The 12607-nt window shown below is 43.1% G+C and overlaps 1 protein-coding gene across 3 annotated transcripts in view; it reads right to left on the bottom strand.

The window, feature by feature from the left end:
- Window positions 1-831: 831 nt before the first annotated feature.
- Window positions 832-12607, bottom strand: part of LOC147898745 (protein SEEDLING PLASTID DEVELOPMENT 1-like) — a 37934-nt gene continuing 26158 nt past the window's right edge. Inside the window, exon 9 of one of the 3 annotated variants that reach the window (XM_087379001.1) lies at window positions 832-1688. In XM_087379001.1, coding sequence (XP_087235127.1) covers window positions 1395-1688 — 294 coding nt within the window. In that variant the 3' untranslated portion in view covers window positions 832-1394. The remainder of the gene's footprint in view (window positions 1689-12607) is intronic. The other 2 variants (XM_087379002.1, XM_087379000.1) reach the window with 2 other exon arrangements.

Below are 12607 nucleotides of genomic sequence, written 5' to 3'. Positions count from 1 at the left end.
CTCTGCCTCAAATTAAAGCTCTTCATGGTAGCTGTTGTGAAGGCTCAGCCTCATGGGAAGTGTTGGGTCAAAAGGACAGACCATCATGAATCCATCCAACCATTCATAATCCTAGGATTTAGGAAAAGAACGTCATGGATTGTAACAAAAAGCATGGTTCTCAATAGGAAGGTCAATTGTGGTTGAGCCAAATACCTTTATATAACTCAATGCTAAACATTGGTAAATATTGGTAATAAGAGTACATATGTTAATGGAGCTTTAAGCGAGCTGAAATTCCAACCCTAACATTGCTAGAACATAGCCAAAATACATAGTTGACATAACCATCCTGAAATTGCAAACTTGGCCATGCTAAACAAGCTACAATTTCAGCTTTTACAATGCTGACATTTAGACATGTTGAAATTCCAGCCTTACCATGCTGAAATCCAGCTTCAACTCCGTCCATGTACATATGTGCATGTAACAAAGTCATCTTGTATAAACGAGTGTGTGTGCGTGTGCATGCGTGTGTGCTCGTGCACAAGAAGCCCCCATAAGATCAATAACACTTTAAAAGGCATGAGATGGAATCAGTCTTTGCAATAACTCAAAAGGCATAGCAGTGTTACATCAATAACCAATGAAAAGATGTAGCGAACAGGCACTTCCCCATGACTTTTCTGGACAACAATAATAGCAACACCTGGGATAGAAATGCTGCTCTAGCACTCATGTGGTACAAATAATTATGATTGGCATCATTTAAAATTTTTTTTGAGACAACATAGAACAATCTCCAGATAGTGTTACATGACAACATACGCCCAAATTCATCTGTATTCAGACAGTAACTTTGTCAACATTTGGAACCTTGAGCTGTTTGTCACTCATCTCATTCTTTTCTGTTCTGTACTAGTTTATAAGACTTATATGATCATCCAACAACATTTTCCCAAAGACGATGAGCTGGTTTAGCTAGTACTTTTAGGCTATGAACTGCCATTCAGAATAGCTGGCAAGTTATAATTGGGTTGTCTGGTCATCAGTACATTGAATTATGAACCCCCGATAATGCAGATCTTGATGGAAAATGATCCTGCTTAGATATCAATCAGCTTTACCGCGTCCATCCCACCAAATATACAAAGCTACAGCTAAAATACATCTTAGAAGGGCAAAAATTAACGGGAGCATTGATACTCCAAACTTGTTTTCCTTACAGCAAGTATTGCAAGAATTAAAAGAAAATACTCACAAAAATACTCTGTTCTGTAGAAACAGCAAGATTTCTATTGCAGCTGAGTAGAATGACACCAGAAAGTTACAAATGTGTCTAGAAGTACACAACCAAGATACAAATTGGGTCTAGATTTGAGCACAAACCCTTTCCATACTGCTACATGGTGTTACTACTCGGGAAGGATAGGCAATCTGCTGACACTTGTACCACTCAGTCCTAGACCTTCTGAGCAGTTATCTTCAGTATCCCCAGCATTCGTGCTTACACTCACATCGCCATCACCATTCTTGTGACAAGGAAGGATTCTCAATCGCAAACTTACCTCAGAGCCTGCTGTTTCTGTCATTAACTGATAGCTTTCTGCAAATTTAAGTTGAATAGCAATTATATCTGCAGACCTTGGCAAGAGCTCTACAGGCTGACCCTTCGGAATCACAATTTGCTCTATGGCCAATCTTGCCTCCTGTACAAAACAACTGATCAGACAAATGAATGGAAACATTTTACCCCTCAATTTTCAACCCTTCCTATACAACATGCGTGCGTGTTGCGTGTGCATGCGTGTACGTGCACGCAGCTTACATTGGCAGCATCTTCCTTCAAACTATTGGACATTTGTGGCCAATCGATGAATATATAAAACGATGGCCGCTGATTGAAATACCGACTCACTCGCTTTCATATACTAGTGTAGTCTGGAACATTAACTCTTGCTATTTCATACAGCTAGTTTAGTTTGAGGCAATAACTCAGGGCATAACCAAAAAGCTGCAAAAAAAAAGGTGGTCAGATATTGGACACTGTCGATACAAAACAAGAAAAGACTGAAAGAGGCAACATGTTGCACTCAGCCGTGGCTTGTTGTGTCTTAATAATAGTCACCACCATAGTTCCTCCGTCTCCCTATATCTTGTCACTCTGGGCCATGCTGATTCTGCACTGATGCTGCTGGTCCGTGCTGCTGTTGCTTTGCTCTGCTGACTTGGCAGCCCAAACAGGCTGACATGACCCCGCAAGATCTGACCCTATCACTAACCTAGAATCTCTTCCTCAATCCAACCAAAATCATAGCGCAAGCACCTCGATCCTCCCGACCACCCCTGAGCACGTGGGCTACAGCTCGACTCATCCATAGGCCCGTATCTAACCCACGCGTCCCATACCACCTGAGCCCGTCTAGAGGACCCTCGCTCAATACACCACCTATGATCCGCCATATAGATGGCCAGAGTCCCAGGCCTAGGTCCAAGCCCCATCCATTAGTTGAGAAGCACTCAACTAAACTCCACAATAGCACTGGCCCTCGCTCTATATAGAAGGAAACCCTATATGAATCAATCTCTATATATAGCAATCTCAGCTAAAAATAGCCATCCAGCCCTATGCTATCCCGTAACCCATGTTCACCTCCTATCCAACCCTACGTACACCATGCACATGACATACTCCCCTTCCTCTAAGAACTCACTCATGAGTTCACCAGAAAGCCCAAAAACTCTCTGTGAAGAGGAGTCAATGCCAATAACTATACTCTAACTATCAGTTTGAGTGTGCTATACTTTCCATAAGATTCAAATCAAAGAGAATCTAAGGTCAAAGCCACAATCTTTGATTACCAACCCAAGGAAAGTAAATGTCTCAATCTACACAAGGTTACATATCGTCAAGTATTCTCCTCGAGAAATCAAGTAACTCTTGAATCCACAGAGTTAGTTCCATTGACATATCCGTACACAAGCATGGAAAAATCCGTACCTGAAGGTAAATGATTCTATCAACCTTATCTATTGAGTTCTAACTGGGAATTCGCAAAAAAATATTCATCATGTTGAATACCCTTGAACTCAAAAATCTTAGGTTGAGATCCAGGAATCATTGTTCGAACAACCCCATCAATTGAGCCCCACGAGGTCAATTTCAGGGTTGCAATTTCTATCAACCCTAATTTCTTGAATTACTTAGTATTCAGAAAATTCCTCAACAGAATACCCTTATAATTCAGATTCTTGGGTTAAAATACATGACAGACTTTCCATCACAGAACAATTAGATATCAGTTCATAACTCATGATGGAAGAATCTTCATGAAAGTATCAATGGCAAATTCCTAACTAAAGATATGGTCCCTTGATCTATCGTCGGAATGGCCCTACATGAGGATATTCAGTAAAAATTCAGTTGGCTATATCCAGTCAATGGTACTATTCTAGACATGTATATAGTCAACCATCATAAGAGTAACATCCTATGTGATCCAAAGACTACGGAAATAGACAATCCGAGATCTCTTAAAACAAGAACCACTATCGGATATCTTGTATAAACTTGTGCACAATAAACCGCTCCTATCACAGGATCATCCAGTTCTTAGGATCTCTTATCTAGGAACACCAAGTTCCAAACAAGGCACTGACAGACCATCATCAGAAGAGATGCCCTCTCTGAGTTTGAGTCTAGACTATGGAGCTGCAGGGTTGAACCCAAAAAATACATGGCTTCTCTCGGGTAAAGAATCTTAGTCAATCCTTGCAAAAAATCTAAACAAGTTGCCCCCAATTCCATTCATCCTACTGGTACTTCACCCTAGAGGCCCTTGGGTATTGTTTCACACTAGATTATACCACCATATCAGAGAATCTTAAATGTAACATACCTTAGTGTCCCATACCACCAAAGTATACTGCAAATTAAAAACTCAGTGAACAATATGAGTGAATCAGGTAGCCAATCCCTCTTCAACTCAGATGACTCTGGATTGAGTCCGGGTGGCAAATCCATTCTCAATCCTTTCTTAATGTGATTATATCACCCCCTTGTGTTACAATACCCCAACCAATAGGTCAAAGAAGAAAACAAGTAGGTAGCATCCCTAACAACTCTTGAATCCTGACTATCCATGACCTTAGGCTAAAAGGGTGAGAATCAGAATGACCCCGCCTTTGAACATGATTCAAAGAAGATATCCAACAAGACTCATCTTGGTCTAATCAATAAGGCAATTAGATTTCCCTTTCTCGAATCTTGCTGAATAGATTCATGTTTGGGTTCTATTTGAAGTTTGATCTTGATGTGATTGTGAGTTATGATGTTTCTTCAAGTTACCGTTTAGACATATGAAGGTCCGGTTCAACATGTAACAAATACTCGGGCATCATCAATGTACCATATATGTAAAAACGTCAAGATATAGGCAAGAAAAGTATAATTTGAAAAAACCATCAAATCATAAATGCGACTTAGTTACAAATCAAAACCAAATTAACAAAAACCCAGTCAATTTAATAGCAAGACAATTTAGAACATAATTCATACAAAATTGGGAAACATCTGGAACCAAGAGTGGTTCAAAAGATCCAGTCGAGCCAAAAATAATTGGGTGTCTGTCAAAACTGATGATTTCAACCTCTTCATCACTTCTCAATAACTCGAGAGCGGTACAAAGACTCTAAAACCAGCTGTCTATATTTAGAACAACACGAGCCTTCTTCAATATATTTCTCGTACTAAGGGGCCAGGAATAATCTTCGATGTAGCCTCGTCCTCCATCTCAATAAAACAATAATCAAGCGAAGGTGTCTGGTTACTTTGATGTCCTTCCATGGCTGGGAAACAAGTCGCACAAGAGAGGGACTAGAAAAAAAGCAGCTGCGTCCAAACTCATGCTCCTCACAAGAGCAAGAGAAAATCTAGTGCTCCGTGGAATCAAGGAAGAAGGCGGGTAGAGGACAGCAAGAAAGATGGCAGAATTTGATAGGCTGATCGCAGACGGAAAGAGGGTGAGAAATTCGCCTTCATGCGCTGAAGTGCTGAAGTGAGAGAGAGAGAGAGAGAGAGAGAGAGAGAGAGAGGAATCCCGGGTATATAAATAGCCAGGAAGGGCCATCAAAAACTAGGCGAATTTAGGGTGGGGGCTTGATATAGAGCAAGTGCTTTCCTTGCTAGATAAAAACAAAATAGCAACCTGCTTTTTGACCAAAAAACAGTCTCGCTTTTAATAGATCTGGTCCCGCTTTTCTCCAGCCAGCCAAAATCAGCCAAAACTCGCTAAATTCAGCCACTCTCTCCTTCCAAAGCTAAGCGTCTGCCCCAATCTCATCGCCCTTGTTCCTGATGCCCGAATCTACCAAACAAGCCGCTCTCCGAGCTTATGAACGCCCTCTTTCCTCCTACTTCTCAACTGCACCAAATCTAGTTCTCTAGGGTGGGTATCTCATCCACGAGAACGCCAAATGAATTCTTTCCTAACCATCCCACTCTCAAGCGTCCCCACATAGCCAATCATATGAACAACCCAAGCGTGGGAAGTTATAGGTCAGAAACAATCCATCCTCATATCTCCTGGTGAAAGCATCAAGTCTTCTCATCGCCTACCCTCCTCAAGGAATCTCGATTTCAAGACACGTAGGAACCGAGAGAGAGCACACAGCCTAGGACGTCTATTTCTTCCATAACTCTTGTTGGAGATATCATAGTCAAAGAGTGTGTTGGTGTGTAGTACTAGGTGATCTAGTACTAGTCTGTATATGTGAGTCATGTGTGGGTGCCACATGTCATCATGGGACTTATCCCATATGCACTAGGTGCTACTGTGTGAGTGAGTAGCCTATATAAGGCTTGTATTTCACTTGTCTTGTCATACTCGATGAATGAATGAGAGCCTTTCATTATGTCTTCATTTGTGCATCATTTCCTCACACCCTAACCTTTTCTCTCTCTCTCTCTCTCTCCACCATGTTTCTAACATGGTATCAGAGCAGGTCCGTCCTGCCCTAGCCCACCCTGCCATTTGTGCATCATTTCCTCACACCCTAACCTTTTCTCTCTCTCTCTCTCTCTCCACCATGTTTCTAACATGGTATCAGAGCAGGTCCGTCCTGCCCTAGCCCACCCTGCCATGTCATCGTCTTCTCCAACAAACCCTAAACCCTAACTCTGCTCAACCACCTCTCCTATGCAGCCTGCTTATTTCCGCCTCTAGCAGCCTCCTTTCCTCAGCCGTTTGCTTCCATTTCAGCCTGTCCACAGCCTGCCTGCATAGTCAGCCGTCTTCCCTGCTGCCTTCATCCAGGAGCTATCACCAAGTATTCTAGGTGCTCTAGACAGCCTGTTAGCTGGCTAGTCGGCACAGTCTTTAAGGCTCGCGTGCACATGTGGAGCTCTCCATCGCCGAACTCAAGGTCTATGCGCTGCTGCTGCATATCCGCCTTCAACAGAGTCATTTCCGAGCTGTTTTGAGGCTTCCAGCACTTCTATATTAGCCGTTTTTCACTGTGGTGATCTGCTGTAGCATTTCGGTGTGCTTTGGACAGCCGCCTTATACATTTCGAGGCCTGGCTTTTAATTTGGAACACCTACACACCTGCTGCAGCAATTCAAACAGTGCTACATCATTTCGGACTGTCCTACGGAGCCGCCTTTTTCATTTCAAACTTACTGCAGCATTTCAAGCAGTTATCTCAACCACAAGGGCTCCTTTCGTGGTTCAGTTCTACATTTCAGAGCATAATCTTGCTGTGTTTTGATTAGAGTTAGTATTTGGAGCACTGTCCGCCACCTATCTTTGCCCTTTTTGCACACGTAAGGGCTGCTCTTGCATTTTGGAGTCCTAGACCAGCCACCATACTTGCTGGTTCTTCAGCTGGTGCTGCGAGTATGTTACCTCAGTTTGCACACGTGGAGCCTCACCCTCGTGGTGACGATCAATCCGCACAAGTCTCAACTTGGGATGAGAAGAATGACAAGGCACTAGTGCTTATTGATGTGAGGCTGGCTAACAAACTACTTCATCATCTTGACCTCACTACTTCAGCCAAGGAGACATTGGACAAGCTCGAGAATATATACGCCACATCTACTGGACGTGAGGAGCAAGCTTTATCTGCTATATTAAATGATCTATCCCTCTCTAAGGTGGTCGATGATCATCAGTGATGCTATGTGTTTGTGTTGAGTCCAATAAAGGTTCTCAGTCTTGAGTTGTCCCTCTAAACTGAATGTATTTGGAGTCAATAAGAGGTACTTTGCCTTGGGTTGTCCTCCAAAAATGAATGTATTGTCTTTTACTTTGGTTGATGGTATTGATCACCCAGTTCAGACTAAGGGGGGATGACGAGTGATGGTTTGCCCTTGCCGGTCGCAAGCTGACTGAGAAGTCACTGTCTCACGGGAGGTGTTGGATAGTTGGACTTAGTATTGCGGTGGAGGGGGGATCGGTCTACTCTTTGCGTGTTGGGTCTCACACTCTTTGCTCTAAAGGGGGGTGTTGGAGATATCATAGTCAAAGAGTGTGTTGGTGTGATGTGTTGGTGTGTAGTACTAGGTGATCTAGTAGTGTGTGAGCCATGTGTGAGTGCCACGTGTCATCGTGGAACTTATCCCATATGCACTAGGTGCTAGTGTGTGAGTGAGTAGTCTATATAAGGCTTGTACTTCACTTGTCTTGTCATATTTGATGAATGAGTGAGAGCCTTTCATTATGTCTTCATTTGTGCATCATTTCCTCACACCCTAACCTTCTCTCTCTCTCTCTCTCTCTCTCTCTCTCTCTCTCTCTCTCTCTCTCTCTCTCTCTCTCTCAGCTTTGAGGGGCAACCCATTGAATATGTCGATACCTTTAAATATTTGGGAATTGACATACCAGCCGATCACAGATGGTGGCAATGTGCACAAAGAAGGCTGGATACAGGTTGGGGGAAGTACTATCAATTTGAAAACGACTGTAGGCACACTGACACCCGGAACTGGAAGATTCAGAATATGTTGTTTGATGCATATGTGGTTCAAACAGTGTTATATGGAGTAGAAGTATGAGGGGGCAGCATCTCTCTCTCCACATGGAATGAGATTGAAAAAATGTAGAAAGCTTTCCTACGAAGACATCTAGGAGTCAAGGCAACTACCCCTTATTCAGTCCTCTTATTGGAAACGGGCAGGCGGCCAATTGAATTCCATGCACTAATCAGAGTGATGCAGTACCTAGTGGAAGTACAACAAATGCCAAAAGAAAGATTGCCACATAGAGCATGGACTGCTAGTATGAAACTTCAGAAGAATCATAAAAGCAAGATCATCTGCACAAGATGGGGGACAGATATAAGGAAATGGTTCAGCAGATGGAAAGTGGAATCATACCTGACTATGCCCCCTAAAAAGGTCAAGATGCAAGAATTCCAGTTGTCCCTACTATGCACTCTACAAACCCAATGGTTGACAACAAAAAAAAGAACCAAGCTAGAATACTATCAAGATCAAATAAATCCTTTATGCTGCTCAGCTCCACAATAGCACTCGGCCTCCCTCTATATAGAAGGAAACCTGCTATAGATAGCACAATGCTATGAATAGCTCCCTCCATATAAAGCGAGCCCTATATATGAATCAATCTCTATATATAGCAATCTCGGCTAAAAATAGTCATCCAGTCCTATGCTATCCTGTAACCCACGTTCACCTGCTATCCAACCCTAGGTACACCATGCACATGGCACAAGCCAAGCTAATGCAGCTTCAATGGACAAGCCCAAGCCCCCCACACCCCTTCACTCGAAATTACACACACCCACCCCTACCTCTATGTAGACCTCCTCATCTACCCTCACCTCTCTGACAAGGCCCCCTCACATCACATTGTCTCTCCTCATCCACAAGGACCCCTTCTCAAGCCTCTGAAGAAAAGAAATAGCCTCTGGAGGGTAATGTACCAACCCAATGAAGGGGCTTTTCTGACAGCCCACTCATACCAACACAAAAAGACATCCCAGATCAAAAACGAAATCTAAGAGTGATAAAAAAACGTGGGTGACAGAATTCTGTCAACAAAAGACAACGGAAGTTGAGAGAATTACATTTTTTGTTTCTAAAGTGGCACTATCATTTCCTGGCCAGAAAAAAAAAAGCAACATACACTAATTCTGTTCACACACGTTTAGAGCTTTTAGTGTGCGAGATCTTTTTGCGGCAGGCAGCCTAGGGAGAAGTTTGTGTTTTGTGAGCTCTCCTTGAGCCACGTGTCACAATCTTGAACCTTGATCTTCATAAAGATTTAAAGGTGTGAATTTTGCTTTATTTTGCAATGCTTTTATATCCCACAACTTTTAGGCTTGTGGCTTTTTATTATCAAAAAAAGTATACATTAGGTGAGTGTGCTTTTCGTTTCCAACTCATCATGTTCATTACCGCAAGCTCCTTAGTGCGTCGTAGCTACTTTTATTCAGTAGCAAGCATGGCTATCCAAGACCGACCACAGAGTGTTTATGCATCGACTTGAATTTTGCAGATATATCATTCTGCATCAAGGGCGATGCATGGCATCAGTGCTCTTCTTGCAAAATCGTGCAGTAATCTGCGAGCTAGAAATCTTGCCAAGGAGATATGCAAGAAACAGTAGAAGATGAACCAAAAACAACAAAGCTGCAACAATCAACGACACTTGAATCTTTTCTTAAGTGACAAAAACACTTTATATCGTTTAACATGTCCATTCTTGCAGGGCAAGCTGCTTTTGTCTGTGCATGTCTCAACACCCTATGAACTACTAGAAGGAGTTGAAGCTCTCGTATGACTACACAGCCATAGCAAGTTTCACACGTTGTCAATTGTGGGCAAGATGCTTCTTGCGTGAGCAGGTATTCGTTACATAATTCATTCACGCATCAATTAGTTACATGAATGGAGCTAGGACAAAGCGATGCAGACAATTCAAGAAGATGCACCCAACCCCCGACCTTCCGCACTCCGCGTGGCCGCAGCGCTAACAAAGGACACAAATGAATGTACACCCGCTCGCTCTCCAGCATGGATAGCAAGAAGCGCACTTTGCTGATACAAACATCTTTCTTGGTGGTATCGTTGGATGCGTCGACAGAGGTGGGAGCGGAGATGGGGTGGCCGAGGTGGGAGTTGTCGCTGCGCAATACGCATGCTGACAAGGTAAAGGTGTCAACACCATAGCCAGTCGAAATTTGAAATCATGTGATTCCTACACTTGATTTTACCGAGAGGTACTGTGCACGTGTGTCGTAATCATACAAACGGTTACGTTCAAAAGTGGCTTCTTTCAAGCTTGGTTGTAAATTGTAATGGTTGGCCACATCCTACCTCACGAAGAACCATATATTTGTGGGGAAGGACAGGGAGCCAAGTCCCCAGGGGAGGTACAAGACCAAAACACGCTGGCAAAAGACCAGGTCAATGATAATTATGAGATGGAGTCCCGTGTTGAAGTATCGAGCATATCAATACCCTTGGACATTAAGACTGGAGGTGGGGACGTCGTGTTGTGGAGAGAAAGGGTTAGAGTAAAGTTGCCAAATGGTTCTTCAAGAAGCCCAAAATCAAAAGAGATCGTGGAAGAAGAAGAACTGGAGCATGTCTGCATGCAAGATGTGAAGGAAAAGAAAACTCAAGGCACGAAAGGGAAAGTCACATTTTCAAGTCCTATGGAGGTGAAGTGGACAGATGAAGATCTTCACACAAAAGAAATCTCCAGTATTCCTCAATCGGCGCAATCTCGCTCTACAACCGAGAAGAAGACAAGGAGTAGCTTCAAAAGGCTGACTAATGAAGAGATTGTGCGAAGTGGGGAAACAAGGAAGAGCTCGAGGAGCCTAAGTCGCCAAAACTTGGCAATAGAAAAGCAAATCAGTACACGAAGTAAATAAAAGGCGTCTCTTACAAATTCCAGGACACATGGCCTGGTTAGGAACTAGAAATTAACTACTCCTGACTCTAAAATTAAAAATTGGCAACGTTGCAAAACTGCCTATAAGCAAAAAGCTCCAAAACACCACAAGCTCAGCCAGGAGCAGAAAGGTGTTGCAGAGACAACCAAGAAAGAATTCCTCGTGTTTTCAAGGAGAGAAGCCAAGAAGAAGATTTCCGTCGACAAGCCTGTCCTGCGAAAAAGCCTGATGAGGGGAAACGTTACCCAGATTGGTGGCAAACAAGAGAGATGCAACAAGCCTTTGGAGAAAAGCTCACGGGTTGGAGCGATGAGATGGAGAACCAACATTGACATGTCTCGTCTTTCTGCTTGCCTTCCTGCTCAAGATGACTGGGCACCAAACTACAAAAGCTTCCTTGTCCCCAGGACAGGCTTTTTGGTCAACAACAATGGTCAACGACCCACGGTTGCTATCATAAGATTATTCGTCAATTTGATACGTGAGCCAGTAACACTGTGGAATTGGGTGATGCTTATCGTTGGTGCAACACCCACACCTAACTACTATATTCAAAGCCAGAGCTAAGCATGTTTCAGCTGGCTTTCCAAAATGGGCCCATGGATTACACAAGGAACGCCGGTCTATTCAAGACCATAGAAGGCTTCATGGCAGATCAAGGAGCCAGGGATTTCACAAGCAGTGTGTGGTCGGGCAGCTTTGCCACTGGAGGATGATCAGTGAGGTCGTAGAGACTGGTCGAAAAATTTCATTCGATGAGGGTGTTGTATGAAGAGAACAAGGCATTGAGGCGAGCTTTATATTCCAAAAGACGACAAGAATTTGAACTTTGCCTCGCCCATCGCTCATGGTGAGGGAAGGGTCCGTTCCCTAGAATTATAACTCTTTGGGGAAGGAAGCGTGCCGCCTCCCCACCCACACACTATGTGGTTATATTAATATATATTATATATTATCATACAAAGATTTTCAAGTGCTCGTCCATTCAAAATTGCTTGTTTTCAATCTAAATTCTTACAACATTCCTCTCTTTTGATGCATGTTCTCAATGCAAGGGAGCAAGGAAAGCCAAGCTACATGCAAGATCGAAAGATATTGACACCATTATTTATATGATTTTAGTCCATGTGTAGACTGCAATGAGGATCAGTGATGAGCTCTTGTAAGCGTATTTGTTGGGCTTCAACTCTCAAATCGCACAAACAATATGGACATTGCCAAGTCAATAATGAATCTACCACCCCTGACTGTTGCAGGGAGGATCAGGTCCTAAAGGACCCTATGTCGTGTCTCATGTCCATGTTTTTACTCGTTCGCTTTTTTCCTTTAGAAGTTTGATAAAATGCTAGGATTCAAGTTCAATTTCGAGTTAGTAGTTACGTGCTCCACGACAAAAAGGCTGTCTGCCACAAATCTAGTTTCTTCATGCAGGATGTCATGGCGCCAAGTGGAAACGCATGAAAGTGGACATGGAAAAGGCTTTTAAAAGCCTACCACAGGTGGATCCTTCAATGAACAGCGCTAGATACAAAAGGGTGTCACAAGCTTCTTCCAATTAGGGCATATCTAGACTAGTAGGGTAGACCACCAGTTTTGAGCCTTCATAAAGGGACATAGGTGGGTCTTTGCCACACGATTAGGGTCCCAACTACGAAGGGAACTACGAATCGGATGTCCCTTACCATCATCAAATGTTTCAGTA

Source organism: Dipteris shenzhenensis, chromosome 9 (assembly GCF_047967505.1).
Source record: "Dipteris shenzhenensis isolate YYH24624 ecotype China chromosome 9, Dip_SZ_1.0, whole genome shotgun sequence".
In the NCBI taxonomy this organism is placed as follows: Eukaryota; Viridiplantae; Streptophyta; class Polypodiopsida; order Gleicheniales; family Dipteridaceae; genus Dipteris; species Dipteris shenzhenensis.
This window is presented reverse-complemented; position numbering and strand designations above follow the sequence as displayed.